Here is a 22,555-nt window from a genome sequence, read left to right on the forward strand (position 1 = left end):
TTCTTACCATACTTTTCATCACAAAAGTCTTACTTTACCTGATCCTTTTCACATGTGGATGGCATAAATATGGTCAAATGTTGAGGCATTCTTTAAAGTTTGTACTCTAACAGGAAACCTAATGATGTAAAATAAAAGGGGTCTTTCAAACTACACCAGGAACTAGGGTTAATCTTGTGGTTGTAGCGAATTACTGTGATAAATAAGTAACTTTTTATTCCTTCGAAGACGTTTAAGAGGCATGGAGGTAAGTTGTACCAGGAAGGAAACTACTAACATTGCTCCTATTTTCAGATTGGCCTTTTGAACTTAATGCTTCTATATACCATAGATGCCACTCTGTATGTATACAGATAGTGAACTGCTATATCCCAAGGGCTAAGGTGTGCAGGATGTTATCCTGTTCCACAATCAAATGGGGTTCTCTGCATATATTTGTGCTATCTGAACCTAGTAAAGTTTACTCTTTAGGATTGATGGCAATAGTATAGCTGTTTGTGGCACATAGTTCCATTTTAGCTTTAATTATGTGTGTGCCTTCTTGTCAACATTATAGACCTACTGAGACTGAAATATCCTGAGCTGGCAACCCCTGGAGTTCCAGCGCTCCCAGAGTGTACTCACATTCATGCTCGCCGTTTTAGTTGCTGAGCATTGTATTGTGACCAGGAGTAAACTGTGCAGTCTTTCATTATAACTTGGTGCCTGGACAAATCATTATAGTCGCTCCTATTATTGTTACTTTAGTTGTGCATTATTCCAGGCAGTGTAACGAGGTACTATGATCCTTCATCCATCACACACACCACTAGCCCAGTGTGTCACGTTGTCCGTGTTTATACCCTTATTGCAATTGCAGAACTGTGTTGGTGGGAACAAGAGATAGATCTCCTGATGGAGGGACCAAATATTTTCTAGTTGCCTTAGCTGACCAAAGATTTAAAGGGTAGTGCCAGTTGCTATATGTGACCTACTGTGTGAATACAGTTCGAAGCATCCCTTATTTTGATTCATGCCATGTTTGTGGACGTTACTTGGTTATATTCTCAAGTGCTAGGAGGATGCCCTGAGCTGTGTAATTGGGCAGTTGGGGGTGCAAGCCCTGGCACATGTTGACCTATGGTTGTCTAGCTGTAGTGAAGAGGCTACCACCAAGACCTTTCCTTTATGCTAGAGGTTAGTCTTCAGTTGAGTTGATTAGTTATAAAGAGCTGGCTGTCACTCCGGAAGGAGCATCCTGGCGCTGTGTGGACAGAAGTTAAGGTAGACACCAGGGACCCCTATATGATAGATAGACAGAATTCATCTGAAGATGCGAAAATCCAGGTCTTCAAGGCCTTCCTGAACTGTATTTCTGTTTGATCATCCTTAGGTGTGTTGACATGAGATTCCAAGTTTTGGTTCCTAATGCCGCTACCATTTTTCCACCCTTGGTTTTATACCTGAAGCAAAGGGGTTTAAGGAAGTTAGCAGACGATGATCTGAAAGTCCTGGCCGCAGTGTAGCGGGTAAATCTGGCTGCGACATAGGTTGAGCCTAGATTTGATGCTGCTCTAAAAGTGATTAGGAGTATCTTGAAGAGAATTCTGTTATGCAGCCAGTGGAGGTTTTAGAGAGCTGCTGAGGCAGAGGACCTGCGTGGTAGTTTTAGGACTAGACGTGCCGCCCCATGTTGTACTACTTGAAGTCTTTTTAGTATTTGTTTCTTTGCTCCTGCTAAAATGCTATTGCAGTAATCTAGTCGTGATAGGATAAGTGCAACCACAACTATTTTTCTAGCAGATAGAGGAATGAGGTAGAAGATTTTTTTTGTGTCTTAATTATGTTAAAACAGGTCCCTGCCACCTTCAAGGCGTGTAGGTTGGAAAGAGAGTGAGGTGTCAAAATTGCACTCCCAGGTTTTTTGCTACTTTGACCATGTTCGGCGATGTAGTTGCGCCTTCAGGCCTCCACAAACTTGGCTGGAAAGGGTTGTCTTTTCCTATCTGGAGCACCTCAGTTTTATCTGTGTTACACCTGAGATGGTTAAGCCTCATCCACTGGATAACCTCTGTTAGCCGTGATTTAAAATTGAATTCTGACTTAGTTGAATCTTTGTCTAATGATAGGATCATTTGTGTGTCATCCGCGTATGACGTTACTTCAATATCGAAAGAGGATATCAAGATGAGAGGGGCCCTGTATATGTTGAATAGCAGTGGGCTAAGGGATGAGCCCTGGGGTACCCGTGACATAATTGGGCTTTCCGTGAAAACATTCCGAGGGCCATTGCTTGCCTACGATTGGTTAGGAAGGATCCAATCCAATCCAACGCAGTATTTGAGATGCCACAGTTGTTTATCCGTGTGAGGAGAATACCATGTGATATGGTATCAAATGCGGCTGACAAGTCAAGCAAAATCAAAACTGCCTTCCTCCGTTTGTCAGCTGTCGATTTGAATGTGTCAGCCATTTCCAAGAGCGCCGATTCTGTTGAGTGCTTGGGACGGAAACCTGATTGCCTTGTGTGAAGAATCTTGGCAGTTTCAAGGAAGTTAGACAGTTCTCTATTAACTGGTCTCTCTGTGATTTTACCCAGTGTATGTAGCAGTGATATTGGGCGGAGATTTGAGAGATTGGAGGGGTCTGTATTTTGTTTCTTTTTCACTGGTTTCATTATGGCCAATTTCCATTCGTCTGGGACTATGCCTGTAGATAATGAGGAGTTGACTATCTGGTTAATCACCGGATTGACACTGTGTATGATTTGGTGGAGGATCATAGAAGGGCACACATCAAGAGAACAGCCAGATTTACAAGCCACTATCGCTGCACGTGTCTGTTAATGCAAGACTGTTTCAAAGACTTTGAGTGAAGGAATGGTACCAGTGGTGTCAGGCTCTAACTCGGGGTCCATAGGAATCTTGATTAAGTATTTTTTAATGTTTTGGATCTTTTCCTCAAAGAAGATCGAAATCTGATCACATCGTGTCTATGATGGGGGAATTTCTCTACTCCGTGCTTTAGGGTCGGTAAAAGACTTTACAATTAAGAAGATGGTGTTATGATCTTGATGTGCCTCAAGTATATTGTTTGAATAGTACTCTCTTATGCTAGTTTGATGTGTGTATGGTATTGTTTTCTGCTTATTTTAAAGTTTTTTTTTGGTCTGCTGGGTCATAGGCTCGTCTCCACTTGCGCTCCAATTGCTTGCATAAAAGATATGCTTGAGCTAAGGTGGACGTGTACCAGGGAGCTTGGTGTAATTTGTCTTTTACTTTCTTTTTAGGTGGTTCCAGAGGGGCTAAATCCTCACTTATTGTAGTCATTCAATTCCAGAAAAGTTGTGAGTCTTCCAGAGTTTTGCCCGTTAGGAGAGGAGTGCAGTCATGAACGACAGTGGGCAGCTTTGGAATAGAAGGAAATTGTGCCCACTTGTGCTTTGGGTGTGAGGGGAGTGTTTGCTTGGTAGAGTGTTTCATACTTGGCAAAGTGTTTCATACTTGGCAACTTGATGCCAAAGGGGATACATTTATGGTCTAACCATATCTGAGAGATGGGAGTGCCAACCTATATCGAGGAGAAGTTGGAGCAGACTTCAACCAGTGGATGGCCCACCTGGTGCGTCGGGGTATCGACCAATTGGTGCATTCTGAGTGATTCTATTGTCTTGAGGAAGTTGTCCGCTCCCGGTTCATTTCTGCCTTCTAGGTTGAGTTTGAAGTCTCCTAGGAGGGTTAAATTGGCGTATCTGAGCAGGAAGTGGCTTAAAGTGTCTCCTAGTGAATCAAAAAAGACAGCGCTAGGGCCAGGTGGGCGGTAAATTAAGGCTCCTGTGAGGGACAAGGAAGCGTTGATTGTGATGCAGAAGCCGAGGCTTTCTGCACCCTTCAATTAATCCATGTCAATGTTTGTGCATTGCAGTGAGTCACGGTAAATGATGGCCAGCCCCACTCCTATGTTTTCCTCTCTGTCTTTCCTGCAGATTGTGTAATTGAAGGGGGGGGGAGTGCTACCGCAATGTCCGGATTGCACCATTCCTTTAACCAGGTTTCGGTGACAAAGAGGAAATCCAGCTGGTGCTCGCAGATCAGTTCTGTGATGTCTTGTGAGTACTTACAGAATGAACGTGCATTGCTTAGTCCCCCTTTCAGTTGAGTGGGGATGAATATTGAAGCTTCCATGCACACAAATCTAGGGCATGTGTCTGCAAAATTGAACTCAGTTCTACACTTACGACAGGAGAGGGGTCCCTTAATCCTATCTGGTTGTAGTTGGCAATTACATTTTTCCCTAGTATCAAAACTTTTTAACCATGTTGATGAAAGTGCAGTATGCTACAAGAGGTATGCAGTTCCTAGGGGGACGGGGAAGACAAGTCTTTCTTCGTAATGCCCTCTGACACCCCGAAGGATGTCAAGCTTCATCATTGGGCTTTGCTCCTCGTCGGGCCGGCGCTGCAATGCGCGACGGGCTCACCGTAAATGGTTTTTTTTTGCGGAGATCTTTTTTAAGAAGCGGTGGGGAGCATGCGGGTAAGAGGGCAAGGGTAGCGCACGGGTGGTATGTATTTAAAAATAAGTCTGGAGCAGTCCTAGCCAAAGATTTAATGTTAAGGTAGTTCCAGCTTGATTAAAAATATGTGGATGCCCAATGTGGATGTAATGTTCCTAAGGGACTATCGCTGTGAGATGGGTCGACCTGTTTCGTGCCTCTATTGCTCCTAGCAAGTCGTTTGGCACTTCATCAGGACGGCAACTAGCTGTGATCCTACCCTCGCTCTGGGCCTCGAGCGAGGGTAGGATCACAGCTAGTTGCCATCTACCCAGTCCGTCAGAGCAACTACTGCTCTGTGACTCCCCCATCAAGCTTTAGACCTCTATACTGAGGGTCTTTCTCGGCCGCCCAGTATAAGTTTACTAGGGCGTCACTCTATGTGGTCTGGTCACCCCCCAACAAATTTGGAACCAGACTTCTAATAGTGCACCACGTTATTCACTTAGGTCCTGATGAAGTGCCAAACGACTCGTTAGGAGCAGTAGAGGCACAAAACATGTTGACCCATCTCACAGCTATAGTCCCTTAGGAACAATTACATCCACATAGGACATCCACATATTTTTAATCAAGCTGGAGCTACCTTAACATAAAATCTTTGGCTAGGACTGCTCCAGACTTATTTGTTAAATACACACCACCCGTGCGCTACTCTTGCCCTCTTACCCACACGCACCCCACGGCTTCTTCAAAAAGATCTCCGCCAAAGAGTCCCATTTACGGTGAGTCCGTCGGGCATTGCAGCGTCGGCCCGACAAGGAGCAAAGCCCGATGATGAAGCATGACATCCTTCGGGGGGGGGGGGTGAGGGCATCACGAAGAAAGACTTGTCTTCCCCGTCCCCCTAGGAACTGCATACCTCTTGTAGCATAGGTAACTAGGAGTCGTGTATGCAGGACCTATTAAAATAACAGCTCCTGGTCCCAAACCCATCCTTTTTGACGATGAAAGTGCAGTACCTAAATATGTTTGGGCAGCAGGCGCTGGGAGCGTTGCGGATGGGCGCAGGCGCGTCGGATGCGCGTCCGCATGCTTATTAAATACCCTGGCCTGCCAACCACTAGGACGCCAACTATCTCAAGATGGTGGCTCTAAACTGCCTTTTTCTCCCCCTGGAAAGGGGAAGAGAGGAAGAAAAGTGCAACTGCAAAATGAAGAATGAGCGGAAGCTCGGTCTTCGAAGCAGATTAAAATCCGTTAAGCGTTTCCCTCAATTTTTTTTTCTACATTTAAAACAACATTCAGGTCAAATTAATAATGGGCAATCAAATTCACGCAACAGTATTTCATTGCAATGCTATTCAATTTCGGTTCCCCACTCTTAAGAATGAATTAAAACACTTTTAAAACAGAAAAGTACTTTAGAAAAGTTAAAAATAGGTCACACTCAGCGTGCAGGCATGCGATAGTAAGCGAAGAAGAGGAGAGCTATCAGCCTTTGCTAACTCCGCGGTCACCGTCACTACATAGTGATTATTGAGGCGGTCCAAAATGAGGTAATGTGTCAGTTATCAACTGTCTGGAAAGAGTTGGCTGAGAAGCCATGGAATAAGCAGATTGGTCACTAGCTGTTTTTAAAGAGCAGTCATACCTCCAGATCTGATCAAGGTTCATTGGCAAAGTTATTTAGAGGGCAGGATTACACCCAAAGCCAAGCTGAAAACTTGCATTGCAGAACTAGACCATACCCGATGTGGCCAACATTTCCGAGAGAACCCTCATTAGGTGGATCCGGAGGTATTGTTACACTCCCCAGATAGCGTGCATGATAGGAAGGCAGCTCGTGCCAGCCCATGGCAGCTCGCTATTTCAGCTTGAAAGAAGGAAACTGTGCTTACTTCTAGGGATTGGGTTTTCACCATTCATTTCATGAATGTTTGTAGGATGATATTTTCAGATGTTTGTGTCTGTGAACACTTTCAACTGGTAGTCTTATCAGTAAGCAACTTTGCCCTTTTGGTTCCCAACCGTTCGGTTTGAAAAATGCTAATATTTATCACCATTTTGTGGGTCTCATTTGCCAAGACCATATGATTTTAGTAAATGTATATATTCAGTTAAGTTCAAAACCCTTTATTATATTTTAAATAAAAATCATAAAAGTACAATAAATATATCATTGATGAGTATAAATATCTTTTTGGGAATCATAATAAAGTGCATAAGTAGTGTCCAAAAGAACAGCCTACAGATCAGAGTTAAACTGCAAATTACATTAGAGGGAATGGCAACAACACAAGTTGCTACAAATCAATTAACCTTCCATGGATTTAAGGGTTGTTACCGTTACTTTAAGGAAGGAAAGAACTCTTGAACACACCTTAGCGTTATCTAAAAGTTGCAAATGAAGTAGTGATAGTCTGCACTGACTAGATGGTAAATGCTTTAAAAAAGATTTTAAATATAGATAAAAAACAACGTAAAAAATGTACAAAAAACATAAAATGTGATAGAGACTTGGAGGAGGCATTGTCCCATGGACTCGCTGGCTGGCTAGTACTATACGTACCAGACTCGTAAGGGCAACATAATAATCGCCAAATTGTCCCAGCCCTAAAAGTGACTAGACGTGATCTTTCCCATTGAGTTAATCTAAACGAAGGACTGTAACACTAACTTTTCTGAGTTGAATAAAATCCTTAACGGAACTCTTGTCGATTTCGTCCCTTAGCCTCTCCGACTCTCTAAATTCCTAAAAACGAAGCCTGACCAGCCGTTTACCTATAGTAGAGAGAGACTCTGGACTGTTGAAGAATTTTGAGAAGCCTATCTTGCTTAAAGAATCCGGCACATAATCAAGCCACGATAACCTCAGCCCGTACTCGCAGGATAAACAGTCCCTTATAATATCCCTATTCAGACATGCTTCGTAAGAGGTCCAAATTGATACCAAGAGCATCAAAGGAGCAAGGCGCACTTGATCTGATACATACTGCAGTAACATCTCCATGTGCAAAATGTAGTGTGAACTAGATGGTGGGACAGTAAGGAGTCATTTACAGATGCGATTTCCCCATACTGGAGCGATGCTGAGTTAAAATAACCCCTAGCACTTGCCCCATATAGAGCAACTGGCGACACATTGAGTTTTATGAATTTTAAGAGGCAGCGTAGTCATGCAGTCTTGAGGATGAAGCAAGTTAAATGGATATTCTGTAGATTTAGAAATTTTTAGACCAGCGTTTGTAATCTAAGTGCGCCAAGTACCCTGGGAGTAAAAAAAGGCTCCTAGGAACGGGAAACTAATGACCCTGCTCAAGCTATTACTGCCAATAGCTAAATAATAGCTATTAGTTTTACCCGGGCCATAGGCCATGAAATGAGACTTCCTGAAATTTGTAATAAAATCCAGTTCACCCATAAAAGATACAAAAGAGCCCACCAGCTTACGGAGAGCATTTGGTGTACTGGCCGCAAGTACGGCGTCATCTGCATAAAACAAGGCTGGGATGGGGGTCGCCCCTATCATCGGAATATCTTCATAGGCATTAGAGGGAAAAAGATTATTAATATAAAGAGTAAAAAATACGGGCACCAGAATACAACCTTGGAAAACCCCCAAGAACGATCCAGTTAATGCCACAGAAATTCCATAGCGAAGTCTGGCAACCAGCTTAGCTCTTTCAGGCTCTAACGGGTCTGGTCTTGGTTCAGTCTTTGCCCAGGCATGTGCCGAGTTGCGTCCCACGCTGCGGTAGACAGGGACTGCTTTTTGCGCCCAATGGCACTGAGACTCCGCCTCCTCACAACAGAGGATCCTACCGCTTGTGGTCTAGCCCTTCAAACAGTAACTGGGACATGTGTATATATAAAATATACTCACAGGGGCTTTCAGCCAGTCCTCTTCATCCACTGGTCAGTTTTTGTGTGAGCCACATTTTTCTTCCGCCCACAACAACATTATCGTCCACAGCAGCATAAAGAATGGGGCAGTCCACTTCAGCCATTGACAAACTTCACTGTGAGTTTCGCAATCTACTCTTTCACAAGGATCACATCTGCACAGTAAGGAGCCAGCTCACAAAGAAGTAAATGCACACTCATAGATTTACGCCGGAGACCAAGTGTAGTTTTACTCTTTAATGCATGCAATTCACAAAAATTCCTAGGAATATTCACAAAATCAGTACTAGGGGCAGGCTCCTATGAGGATTCCTGGGAATGTCATGTTAAACCTGTGACGCGAAAACATTCATGTTGTGCAGGGTTCTCCATAGGGAATAACTTAAGCAGGGTAAATAGGATCCCATGTGCAAGTGCACATTTATTTTTTCTGTGCTGGTGGAATATTTGCCCGCGTGGAGAAAGCTCTCCCTCTACAGCCCCACGAAATCTGAGGGTCATTTTTCCACTTCCTGTCGTGAAAAGGTTTTACACCACCTCTGCTGGTGTTAAAATGCAACCCTTTTCAGTTGGCAGTCACTTCAGTGAGCTTTATAGGTGTGGAGACCCCTACCCTTGGTAGAGATCTATGCACCCATAGATGGATTTATGCCTGCCTTTTCTGAAATTCTGGCAGGCATACGGTAGGTAAATTTGGTCATGAACTCACATTTACAACTAAATTTACCTTTGTAAACTGGCCCCTACGTTGTTCCATTTAGTGCCAGGGACTACATGGCAATGTGTGATTTTTTTTTTTTTTTTTTTTTTTTTTTTTTAACTAAAAAATAATTTTGCTTTTATCATGTTTCTTATAGAATTGGCAAGTGCCCTGCAGCTCTCAACAATAAAGTTTTACAAAAATCATGACGGAGAACTTTGACCACGCCCAAACGATGTCAGCCTTGCCAGACCTATTGGCTTGGCCAAAGCGGTCTTCCTTCCGTCGTAGTCTGAAAGAGCAACCATGTGTGTAGTAAAGAATGCCTAATACAGAGCACTTTTGAAACATGTACTTTGCTGATTCTGTGAATTCTTTCAAAGTGACACAGTGAATGTGTGGCTAATAGCGGCATTTCAGACCTTTGAGTGAATCAAGTCATCACTGAGCATGTTTAACTATTAAACAAACACTGGCAAAGGCAAAAGGTCTGGTTTGCATTTTGAGTCCCGACGAAAGTATTAAATAGGTTTGCCACAAAGAAACACCAAAACAACAAAAAAACTTTCTGTATACAATACATCTTTGCGATAAACAGTTACATGTGTAATAATTCAATATACTTTTGAGGTATAAAATATAATTACAATGCTAGGACTATATATGAGGTGAAATAACGCAACATACAGCCAGTAGCATGGAGTGAGAGGGTAGTATACCTTTGGATAGAGACAAAGCTACTCTACATTTTAAAGACTTGGGAATGGTAAATCAGTTAGACCAGTGTGCTATCAAGTGAGACCTAAAAATTCAAAAAATAAAATCAGTCATCTCTGGAGTTTGTGGTGGACCTTCTTGCTGCTTATGAACCCAGCCGTGTCATTGTTAACTTGAGAATACTCTTTCCGAGTAAGGGGCAATATGATAACCATACATTCACATGCCCCATCCCTCCTGTAAGAAGGTGTTTAATATCAGATAAGTTCTGGGCTAGAAAGTTCAGTCTAATCGTTTGTGACTGCTACCCTAACGTACTGTAATGTTCCATGGCCATCTATACAGAGCGTTGAAAATAACACACTTGAAAGTTGTGCGGCGACAGTGCTGTCCCACTTTTTTCTTTAAAACAAAGTGTAGTTTCATAGTCAACCCTGCCAAGTACCACGCATCAGGGGTTACACTAACGCATTTTAGTGCTGGTTACCGCGTCACTGCACTAAAATACATTAGTCGTACATTATAGTGCCCAAAGGACCATCGTGAGGCGTGTTTTGCAATTTAACCACTCTGTGTTTCCCAAAAGATAGCTGTGTGCTTTGTTATTACTAAACTCAGTGACTCTCTCTTGTTTAATTAATCACTAGCTGGTCAACAACAGTCTGTTAAATGCCATGTTGCGCTGCAGGCTGCGGCATTAATTATTACCCGGCAGTTCAGTGAAGCCGAGCTGCCCTGCCTGGCTCCGAGTGAGTCGACCACGTGGGCTCTTTAGCGCAGCTAGTGGCCATGGGCACAATCCGGGGGCGGCACTGTGCCTGTTAATTGAGGGCAAGGGACCTGCCCCACTGTGACTACACAGCGTTTGATTGGCCCCAACGTCCACCAGAGCATGCAGTGAGCGGCAGTTCTGTATTTTCTTGCTACCCCCAGATCATACGAGGAGGTCATGCTCAGAGGAAGTCCAACATTTTCCCACCTTGTATTCAAGTTCTAAGAATCAAGTTTACATTTCTCATACGGAAAACATTGAGTTATACCCATACCCTTATTTATTTATGCTTATTTATTAACCTCCTGCTTTGGAACTTAGGAATGCCCCTTTTGCCTTTTACCTTACATTGAAAGTAGTTTATTGCTCGTAACTAGCAACTTGTCAAACCTTGTGCAAATGACAGGAGAAAATAGAATGCATGAGCTTTTTGCACACATCGAATGGGCATAACGTTATTCTGCATTCTCTGGAATGAGGCGTTAACTGAGAATATGCTAATTAGCCTACCCTGTGATGTTAATTAATGGGTGCACAATTTACACATGCAATTTGCAGGTATGCTGCTGTAATCAAGCCCATAGTGTTTAAACTGCAGAACTAATACAGCCTTGAATAGGCCACAAAGCCTGAGTGCACTATCAATCTACACGCTTTGACATAGAAGGTTCTACAGGCCTCCGTAACCTTCCCATGTTGCCTAGCCACATTGCAACCATGCACATTTTGAACCACGCAGGTCTGCACTAGTGTGTAAAACAAAACACGATTGAGCGCCTCGAGGATACAACAGTGGCAGCAGTGCACTGTACAAATGTTGAGTGAAAAAAACAGGTAATTGGTCTGTGTTTTCCTATTGAAAGGTGAGTGTAATGATTTGGCTTTCTTTGAACAAGCATTGTCCGTAGGCTTCATTCTGGTGCTGGGTCAAAGAAATTTAGGTGCAGCATTCCAGCAAATGACAATTTGCAGTTTTTGCTGCTTGTCCGTCGTTTTTTAAGGGGAAACCTCTATTTTTGGTGAAATATGCGTTTTTTAATGGTATTCTCCAAATTCCTTGGGTAATCCAGTGTGAGCTTCGTAGCGGGCTGTGGGGGGAAGCTCACCCTAGACTTTATGACCCATAAACTTGAATGATCCCTAGATGGCTATGTAGACCTTATAGAAGTCCCGCGGGATAGGAAATTATATATCCAGTTTAGGTTTGGCTCTTTGCCCTTGCACGATTTTACTGAGAAATGGAATAGCGGTTTAGTGCCAACAAGTTGTTGCCCCAGGTGTAACACTCCCAAGGAAACTCTAGCCCATGCAATGTTCGCTTGCCAGCTGTACGCAATACCAAGGAGAAACTGGCTGAGTCCAATTCGTAACCAGGTGGGAACCGGCAATCACAAGGAAGCATTGCGAATTCTGAAGACCGATGCCAGGCCTCTCTTAGCATGCGGGGTGGCTGGATTTTGGGGCCAAATGTGGGCATTAGGAAAAGAGCACAAAAGGCGAATGATAGTTGACTGCATCCAAGTGTTTTAACAAGTTGTGCATCCCCTGAAATCGGAGAAATGGTGGTTTATGTTAATGGTATTCTCCAAATTCCTTGGGTAATCCAGTGTGAGCTTCGTAGCGGGCTGTGGGGGGAAGCTCACCCTAGACTTTATGACCCATAAACTTGAATGATCCCTAGATGGCTATGTAGACCTTATAGAAGTCCCGCGGGATAGGAAATTATATATCCAGTTTAGGTTTGGCACTTTGCCCTTGCACGATTTTACTGAGAAATGGAATAGCGGTTTAGTGCCAACAAGTTGTTGCCCCAGGTGTAACACTCCCAAGGAAATTCTAGCCCATGCAATGTTCGCTTGCCAGCTGTACGCAATACCAAGGAGAAACTGGCTGAGTCCAATTCGTAACCAGGTGGGAACCGGCAATCACAAGGAAGCATTGCGAATTCTGAAGTCCGATGCCAGGCGTCTCTTAGCATGCGGGGTGGCTAGATTTTGGGGCCAAATGTGGGCATTAGGAAAAGAGCACAAAAGGGGAATGATAGTTGACTGCATCCAAGTGTTTTAACAAGTTGTGCATCCCCTGAAATCGGAGGAATGGTGGTTTATGTGAAATTAAATTTTACAGATTACACTGAATAGTATTTTACCATTTTTACTGTATATTTTATTGATTGGCCTTTTTTTATAATCCTGCCGACTAGTTTTATTGTGTTTTTCCAGAGATATGGTTAACTTATGATTGCCTTTGACTCCACTACACGTGATACATAGGTGCAATTTGTATATGGCTGTTTACAGCGAACCTTTTATGACAAAAAAGTCAAAATAAAGTATCAAACAAAATCTCAAAACTCATTTCAAGCTTGAGGAAAATATGCACCCAGAGTCCGATTCAAGGACACTTCTCGTCAGATTAGTTTCACAGGCAGTTGAGCGCTCATTTAAAAGAAACACGCACACAGTGCAGTTACTTAAAATGTGCGCAACGTTTTAGCAGATATGTAGCTTAAAAACATGTGAGCCTTGTCACGTTACCCGCTTTCTTAGTGCAGGGTTGAGACGCCTGCACCAGCCAGCTGATATGCTAGGCCGACAATATTACAACCTTTCGTTATGTAAGCATTCAGCATGTGGATAAGAAGTTGGATTGCCTGGCTCCTGCAGAGCCTTCTCTTTCCTAGCTAAAATGTTTACTCTTCAGTGGCAAAGCGATATCTGGATGCTCGAAATCATTGCTGGGCATGGAGCTGTCCGGTGCATGGTAATCACTTATCTTGGCTCTCTTCACTGTGGTCGTCGTTACTGCACCAGATATAAACATTTTCAAAGCCAGCCACTTCCAGGTTTTTGTTTCAATTGAAAAAGACTGTGCACACTGGAACAGAGCATTAGTTCCTGATTCACCTGAAGAATCACTCGGCTTAGCCTAAACCGTGGAAACCTGGTTGGCACAATGGGGGAATAGTGACCGCTGTATCATAGTGCTAAGAGGTGCACTGAAACCATTAAAATGTCTCGCATAAGCAATCTTGAAACTTGGCAGCTATGGACTCTCTGTGTAATGTCGGTTAGTACCCTTCCATTTCTGGTGCTTAGCAGCAGTTTTAAGGTCTTTTTAGTTTCTCATTGCTCAAATGGGTGTCATTTCTGATATTTGTTTCCTCGTCTTCATTGCTTGTTTTTTCTCGCAAGAAAGTGTCACTCCATAGTCGTTGAATGTCACGCATAATTACACTGATATTATGAAAATGTCGCACATAAGCAATCTGAAATTTTGGCAGCTATGTATCTGTGTGCCTGCAATAACTTGATTCAGTGCGTCCGATCTAACTACTGTTCATCTGAAGTCTGTTTTATATGTTTCTGTCTCTTAACAGGCGTTCCCGCTCACGGAGCCCGCACTACCGCCACTAGCCCTACAGCCAGACGATGAGCAAAGTGAATAGCTCAGCCGAATCTTCCATGAAAATTCCATGGCGTAGGAAGTGGCGATGCCGAGCCAGCGCTTTAGCCTGCATTGTGTTTAAAACAGCACGGTCGAATCCTGCTCAGGCTACAGCGCAAGCTAACACTTTATGGACAATCTGCTGAGCTTATGACAGTTCAGTTCCACCAACAAAGAAAAGTTTCCTTTTTTGTCCGCAGACACATTTGAGGCGTAGAACCAGTACTAACATTGTACCTGCTTTAAGTGTGTTGAAACAGTTCATGCAACGTTTGTCTTCCTTCGTAGAGGGAAAAGGCACGTGGTGTATCTTGTTTATATTCTTCTCCTTAACTTTTTGCGCCTTTATTTTTATTTCCAAATACTGTGCTTTAGTTTGTATCTAAATTGTAATGAAAATGGTTTCGACATTTTTCTGCCACTTTCTGATTTTTTGTGCCTGGTGCAGGAAAATCAACTGATTTTCAGTTTCCCAAGTGAAGCGCATACGAGAGGTTGTGAATGCCAAAAGGAGTACAACAATGTCCATAACCTGAAAATGTCAGCCTCTTGAGATTATATTCTTTAAGACCACCGTCTATTTTTTCCATCTCAGTACATCAGAACAGCATCATTTCTTTGATGTGTTATATGTTAATCTTCTATGATGACCTGTTATCCTTTTAATAGTTTGTGCTTCTTGTTCCACCTATGGGTGCATGTTCTCTCTTTCATGCTGTTCCCCTCTGTGGCCACTGATGTGCCCTGCTGCTCTTCCCGCTTCTTGTGATTTCTTTTTTTTTTTTTCCCCCCAGCACTCTTGCATATACAATAAGCGACAGTGTCTGGGACCCTCGGTCTCAGTAATGCGCTTCCTACCCACTTTTTCTCACCATTAAAATACATTTTCCCTACTTTTCTCCATCCTTCTTTTGACCCCATGATTTACCAATGCTTTTCCTGCTCTGGTACCCGTGACAGTTGTTTTGCCAATCTTTGACACGCGCAGCCTTTCGATGCATGTGTACTCTTGCTGGCTCTATTCAGTCTTTAATGCTTGCATTAACTTTCCACTCCTTCATTTTCAATGACTTTTTCTAGTTACTGACCTACTTGATGCTTAACTCGAATTTCTTATACATGCCTCAGCCCATTTGTGAACTTACACTTACACTCCCTGACTCTTTCCAGTCCTGACTTGCACGTATTCTTCCTGGGTCGTGACTTGGTGCAGTGCTCTTTAAAATCCTGTGTCACCTAACCCCATCATAAGCCACTGTTTTGAATCCTGCGCTGTTAATGCAGCTTTCTGGTGTTCCTGCACATCTGTTCTCTGAGGCGCCTGCTGGCTCTCTCTTAAATCCAGTACTGTAGCTTGTGCCATTGCTACAGTTTGCTGGCCAATACTAGATGTTTCATGTTTCCCTTTGTGGTTCGCTGTGACTGACCCTTGTCCAGGTTTCTTCCACCGGGCCAACTGTGGTGATTACTTCCCATCGAATATATTGGAGTTGGTGAAAGGTCAGCTTGTAAAATTCTATTTTCTTTGGTGAAAGCAGCAACCTGTATGAGTATTGGTTTGCTGAAGAGCAAACTGGGTACAAGATTGAAATTAGGACAAAAGGTGAGAGGCCATTTTGGGAGTGCTACTTCTAGAAATCAACATGTTAAACTAATGAAAGTGTAAAAATAAATGTGTTGTTGATTGTGGCCATTTTAGTCTACCTAAATCTGGACTGACTTTGGCTAAAACACTCTTCAAGTATTCTCATGCAGTTAATTATTAAGATAAGGGAATCTTTTATGTTTCATTAAGTGTCCCCCTTTCACTAGTTTGAAACTTACTTTTGTTGTATAATCCCATCTTAAATTGACCGATTCGCTCATGTTCTAAACCTTTGTTCAACATGGATGTGTTGAAACTCGGAGAGAAGCCCTTATCTGCAGTAGTTGCTTGATTGATTCAAAGACAAGTATGATGCTTCTGAGGCGAGAGTGGGACATAAACCGAACCTTTCTCAGCACAGCTCAACACTCGTGACTGACTTCAAATTGCTAGGTCTAGGCATGCAAGAAATTAGGACAGATGATAAGTAATTAATTTAACTTCCCTAGTGCTTTTAAATGTACCTTAACTTTACATAACCAAACCTTATTGGAGTTTAAAACTGCACATTTTAGACTTCGTACATCTGTTTCATTATTATACATAACTCAATTGTTTCTCTATGTAGAGAGTGTGCAGGAACAACTCAGCTTAAGCAAATTGAACTGTAACGCGTAGAAAACCCAGTTCGAGAATGGCTGTATTTGAAATTTTGATTGTAATTCATGTGTACAGCAGTCGAAATCACAGAAAACTATTTGTAGTTACAGTTTCTGTTTTAATTGCTGAAAATAACTCTGGATTGTATCTTTTTGACCAGGATTTCGCTCTGTTTTAACTTTGAAGCTCCACCGGGATGTAAATACAGTTTGAGTGGTTAACTTTGCTGAGCTTTTTTGTCTGATTTTATTAAAACGACAATATTTAAAAAAAAAAAAAATTGTCTTACCTGGAAACAGTAATAATCATCATACCCAGATGCTCAGTAGCGCAGCGCACACTTTTCTGCAGGCCATCTGCACTGCTAAATAGTTTAAATATGAATGTTTTTGCTTTGTGTGAAACTAAATAAAATTATGAAACCAATGGTGCACTTGGAAGCAAAAGTAGAAATACACTTGTATTTACTGTATTTAAAAAGCCTGTGCACGAGTGTCTCTGTATTGTATGAATACAGGAAATTACTGTTCAATAGTCATCAGAAAATATACACCTCCTCCCACAAAGGAATTGGTATTTTATTTAGATTTCGAAATATTTCTGTAGAAACACGTATTTTGTGATTACACTTAAATGTGCTTGCTCACACAAAACAGTATGGATTTTTCGTGCTATAATAATTACTGAAACAATCCAAAATGCAATCCCTTTAGACATTTTGGAGCTTTGCTATGTTAGTTATAGGAAATGCCTCTTTTTGTATGGTAGCCCACAAGTTTTTGGACTGATGCTGCTGTTTTTTAGGTCTCGCCTGACCCAGCGCATGCGCTGGTCTGGCGAGACTTATTGAGAGGGCTCCAAAAAGTGCTACCAGGCCAGCCTAGAGCAACCGTGCATGTGCGTGGGCGCGCGCGACGCGCTTTACCGCGAGTACTTTCACTTTTGCAGCCGCACGGCCGCTTTGATGTTTGATCGTGATCGCGATCACTTTCACTTTCGCGGCCGCAGGGCCGCTTTGCATAGCCAATAGGTCTCGCTTTTGGGACCTTATAAGTATTTAGTTATGCAACTGTTGCATGGCTAAACACTTATAAGGTCCCAAAGGCGAGACCTATTGGCTATGCCAATGCTTGTTAAAATCTGGCTGTGGATTGAAGCCTGCTTATCAGACCTCCATGCCAGTGCCCTGACCCCCAAAACGTGTATGTTACTTTTGCAATACCTAATTGGCATAGGAACATTACCTTTAAGGTCCCTAGTTTATGGTACTGAGGGCATGTAAGTTGGAAGGTCATCCCAGGGATGGCATCGCTGGTTTTGCAACCTTAGGTGTGACACAAGTAAAATGAGCCTCCCAGTCTGAAATTGCAGACTGTAAGAGCAGTTTTAAAATGCTAGCCCAGATTTGCCATTTAAAGCAATGGCAAAGCCAAATGTCCGTCTGAAATTTGCATAAGTCACCTCTCTGGCAGGCCTACTAAGTCCTAAGGCAGGTGCAGCATATTTCAGAGATAGAACATGGAATTTTCATGTTCTGGCAATAAAAACGCGAAAATATTGTTTTTTTTTACTTTGGGAAGACCTGGTCACCCTGTTGGTGAGTAAAGAGTTACATACTGACCCCCTCAGCCTTGCTAACTCATGAATGGTGTGACCAAAGTTAATATCCCAAGGTATCACATCACTCATAACATTAAGCCGTCTTGGTTTTCAAGTTGAAATTAATGTAACGTGGCAGTGTGCAACTATTGCAGAGTTTCCACTTTGTTGCCTTTCATCTCCTGTGCCCCTAACGATTGCTCAATAAACCTGTCCTAAGACAGTTTCCAGCCCTCCTGGGTAGGCTTGCTAACAACTCCCAGTAAAGGAGACGATAGAAGCCTGCACTAGAGAGAGGTGTTACCTGCCTCCTGTAGGAAGCCACACGGGTGGTGACCCAAAAGGCAAGCTTTAAAGTAGGAGTCACCTTTGAAGAGGAAATTGGTTACTCTTGGGAGAGGGGCGGCACCATTGTCTATTTGGACAGACCGGCACTAGGGACCGGGAAGGGGAAATCAGTTGCCACATTAGTTTTCCAGGGAAGTGTAGCCACCCTTCTGGGTTGGGCTACGGAGCTTTGGACATCGAGAGGGGTTCTTCCATGTTAGATGTTGGCAGAATGGTGCATCTTTAGATAACCAGATGCCACATTTCACAAGAAGTGTTCACCAGGAGGGAGAGAACCTGGTAGCCCATTGGCTATCAACCACATCTTACCCTGAGGGCATTTTCTCAGCATAAATAGGGCACCCTTGGCACCCAGTACTCAGATCTTTACTGGATTGGAAGGACTGAAGGACTGCCCTGCTGCACAGTGGAACCAGCAAAGAAACCCTGCACTAGAGTGGACTGCACCTACTTTACCTGGTTGCTAGCAAAGGAGAAGAGACTGTGCCTGCTGTGTCCTGCTCATGAAGGAGTTGTCTCCAGAGCCCAGCTGAGGCAAGAGACTCCAAGGGTCAGGTGGCTGATCTTCTCACACAACAGCTGAAAAAGCATGCTGGGGCAAGTTGGTAGATCACAATCTTCAGACCGCCGCCGTAAGGGCACCAGAGGCCAGAACCCGACGCTCAAAAGTTAAACCCTACTCCGCTATATCTGGGAGAGTCATTGGAGTGCAACTTGGTCGTCCAGAAGACAGGTTATCGCCCAGGGAAGGATTTGGCTGTGACTGCCATACCAGGCAACTGGTAGTCCAGTGGCAACTGGACTTCTGTCATACCCGAGAGGACTTAAAGAGAGTGACCCCATGGCCAGGACAGCCTTACCCTCTCCATGGGCTGTAGAGTAGCTGCAGGAAGGCTGCTGTCGACCACATTGAATTCACAGCATCCTTGAGCATCTTCAGCATCCTGTATCCCTTGCATCAGGACCTCTTCCTTGAAAACCTATATCAAAGGATAAAAGTGCCTGGTACTGACTGAAGACTGCTTCACCTGCTGAGGTAACTGTTTCTGAGGACCTAATTGGTCCCCCTATCGGAGTGGGTCACCCAAAGTAACTCTAACTGATAGCAAAGTAACTAGCTAAAAGAATTTCCTAAAAAAGTTTCTAAATGTCAAATGTGTTGCAGTTGCCAATATTGTTCGCTATTGAGTAAAAAGGGCATATGAACTGTGCCTTGAAAAATCTATGCCTCCGGGACCCTCCTGTTGATCTGTTTCGTTGTGGTATCTCTCTTTTTTTACATGTTATTTTGCGGTGTTCCCTTCAGGAAATGGTATATTTATTTGCTTATTCAATAATCGTCCCAAAAACTGTTTCCGTAGCTCTGCTGCCCATTCCTCTTACAAGGGGCTCTCTGCAGTACATTAGATACAACAAGCAGTTCTCAGGTACTGACCCTCATAAAAACTGTGTTTTTAGTTAAACCAAACTTTATCCAATGTCTTATCTAGCTTTGGATATTTAATAGCTTCACAGCTTGAATCATTCCTCTTTGAGGCAGATAGTCATTGCCATCCTCTGAAATAGATGAGAGCCAAATTAATATTGTTCGTATAACATTGTCTATTTACTTGGGCACTCAACTCATTTTCGTTGTTTCACCTTTAGCCTCTGAGGTAGATGGTGCGCTGAACTCCACACTTGTGCAGTCTGTCTTATCTAAGATGTCCACTGGGGAAGGCTTTGACGCAGAAGCGGTGCAACAACAAAATTGAGCCGGAGCAGCCGCCAAAACAACCCAAGCAAGGAGACCAACAAAAACATCCCCAGGTAGCACCTAAAATGCCCAGTGGAGCTGAGCCAAAACTACCCAGGCACACAAACTTTGTTGAACTAAAAGTCGAAACAGAAATAGCCCCACAGGTCCCGACACAGGGACATGAGTGGAGGACGTCCCTCCAGTGAACACCTGACGTAGAAAGATAAAGACGGACGTAGCTTCGATGCTCAACTCAGAGGAAAAAGCAGTTGACAGCATTCAACGCTGAAAAAAATCAATTGAAATCGAGCGTAAGAAAAGACACCTCAAAGCAGAATTGGCAACAGTTCGCCCAGAACAAGATAGATTTCAGTCTCTCCCCACAAAAAGTTTGAGTTTTTTCAAAGCCATCCAGGAAGAGGAGTCTGTTGGAGGAAGAGCAGGGTGAACTTGAACACCCCCCCCCCCTCCCCTCCCCACTATGCCTGAGCCAGAAAAAGAAAAGCATATGTTCTTCCTTGTGGAAGACCTGGAGGGCCAGGGAATTGACGACCACTGACAGGTACTCGACCCCCGACTCAACAGAGGAGGGAGTCGACTCATACTCATAAAGACCATCGGATGCCCTGTACATTTCGGTGATAGAGGAGCTGCAGACAAGTTTGGGTCCAACTTAAGGAAGAGAAAGGCACAAGCTTGTTCTCTTCTATAGAGTCTCCTACCCTCACAGAGAAGGAGTCTGTTCCTCCCTATGCTACCTAGCATTCTAGATCGGGAAAGAAGAGATTCAGGGAGCCCACGGGCTGCAAAACTAACTCACAAGTGTGCATGAAAAATATAAGCATTCATCCTAGGACTCCCTATACATGCGTGGTAATGTAGTGACAGATTTCATCATGTTGGCCACAGTGAGGGAAAAAGCCAACGTTCCAACATCCATTGGGCCACTTCTGAGAAGGAGAGTAAGAGGTTAGAGTTAGTATGACGGAAAATGGAAAGAGGAGCAGCAACTCAGTGGTGGATCTAGAGCTCCAATGCTCTGTTGATCAATTTTTAAGCCCACTAAATGTGGGTGGAAGTGGGAGAACTGATAAAGCACCTCCCAGAGCAGTACTAGAGAAGGCGGCCTCCCTCATAGAAGAGGGAAAACCATCTCCAACTCATGCCTGAAATCTGCCCTGGATGCCGCAGATGCGACAAAGCAGGCGGGTGGTCACAGGGAAAACCCCGTGGAGACACGCCTGGCTGTGGGTGTCGGACTTCAAAAGTGAGGGACAAGCCAACATCATTAACATACTGTTTGACCTGGCATCCTTGGCGTGGTTTTCCCTGACTTTTTGCCTCTACCCCCTGTGTTTTTGATGCAGTGCTGGGTTTCGTTTTTGCTGGCTTAAATGCTATGGACACTTTGCCACCGCTGATCAGTGTCAAAGTACAAGTGCTCCCTGTGTAAATTGATATTGTGATTGGTTCTCCCCGATTGACATATTTATTTTACCAGTAGGTCCCTAGTAAAGCGCCTTGAGTGTGCCAGGGCTGGTAAATCAAATGCTACTAGTGGGCCTGCAGCACTGATTGTGCCACCCACATGAGTATCCCTGAAAATGTCTCATGCCTTCCACTGCAGTGCCTGGTGTGCAGTTTAACTGCCATGTCGACTTGGCAAGTGCACCCACTTGCCAGGCCCTAACCTTCCCTTTTCTTACAAATAGGGCACCCCTATGGTAGGCTCAAGGTACCCCCCTGGGCAGGATGCAGTGTGTGTGAATGGTAGGACATGTACTGGAGTGTGTAACATGTCCTGATAGTGAAATACTGCCAATTTAGTTTTTCACTACTGAAAGGCTATCTTTCCTCATAGGACAGAATAGGGAATGCTTTGTAACATTTTACAAACGTATCTTCCCATACGGATAAGATAGAAAAATGGAGTTTGGTATCCCTGAACCCAGGATTTAATAACACATCTTTTAGTAAAGATGATTTTTAAATTGTGTTTGAAGATACCACTTTTAGAAAGTGGGTATTTTCTTGTTTAACCTTCCTGTGTGCCTCTGCCTGTTTGTGGATTGACTGTCTGGCTTTGGAGTGACATGGGCTGGGTAGGTGGAGTGCCTCCAGGAGTCTGGTTGAGTCAGCACTAGGCTGAATAGGCCTGATCTGCATTTGGAGTGGTGGGAGAAGTAGCACCTGTACCTGAATAGGGCTGTGCCTGCCTTCCACAATGATGGCTCCGCCCCCCTGTGGTGTGCCTGGAGCTAAGTCTCACACTTACAATGGATGTTGTTGTGCACTTGAAGAGTGCCCCCCAGAACTGGTTTGAACTGGGCTCAGAGCCCCTTGCACAAAGAGAACAAAGTCATTTTGGGGTATAAGTATCAGACCCAAAACCACAGACTTTAGAACCTTTGCCAAGGAGATGAGCTGGAGAGACCGAGGAGAAGTAACTGTCCTTGCTGTGTGTCTGGGGTTGGCCTGCAGTTGCTGTTTCTGCCAAGGAAAGGAGAAGGACTTTGCTGGGTGCTGTGTCCCCTGCTTGAAGGAGATCTCCAAGGGTCTGAAGTAAACTGGCCTCCTGGTCTGAAGTCTCAGGGACACAAAGACTTCACC

General features: G+C 43.7%; 1 protein-coding gene across 17 annotated transcripts in view; it reads left to right on the forward strand.

Annotated features, from left to right (window-relative positions):
• The window catches only part of CLASRP (CLK4 associating serine/arginine rich protein), a 900,118-nt gene extending 883,578 nt beyond the window's left edge, over nt 1-16,540 (forward strand). For 12 of the 17 annotated variants that reach the window (XM_085625686.1, XM_085625684.1, XM_085625689.1 and 9 more), the window contains one exon: nt 13,948-16,485. In XM_085625686.1, the coding sequence (XP_085481812.1) occupies nt 13,948-13,984 (37 nt within the window). In that variant the 3' untranslated portion in view covers nt 13,985-16,485. Of the gene's footprint in view, nt 1-13,947 lie in introns of all 17 variants that reach the window. The other 5 variants (XM_085625696.1, XM_085625697.1, XM_085625699.1 and 2 more) reach the window with 1 other exon arrangement.
• Nucleotides 16,541-22,555: the final 6,015 nt, after the last annotated feature.

This window comes from Triturus cristatus, chromosome 9, assembly GCF_964204655.1.
Source record: "Triturus cristatus chromosome 9, aTriCri1.1, whole genome shotgun sequence".
Taxonomy (NCBI): Eukaryota; Metazoa; Chordata; class Amphibia; order Caudata; family Salamandridae; genus Triturus; species Triturus cristatus.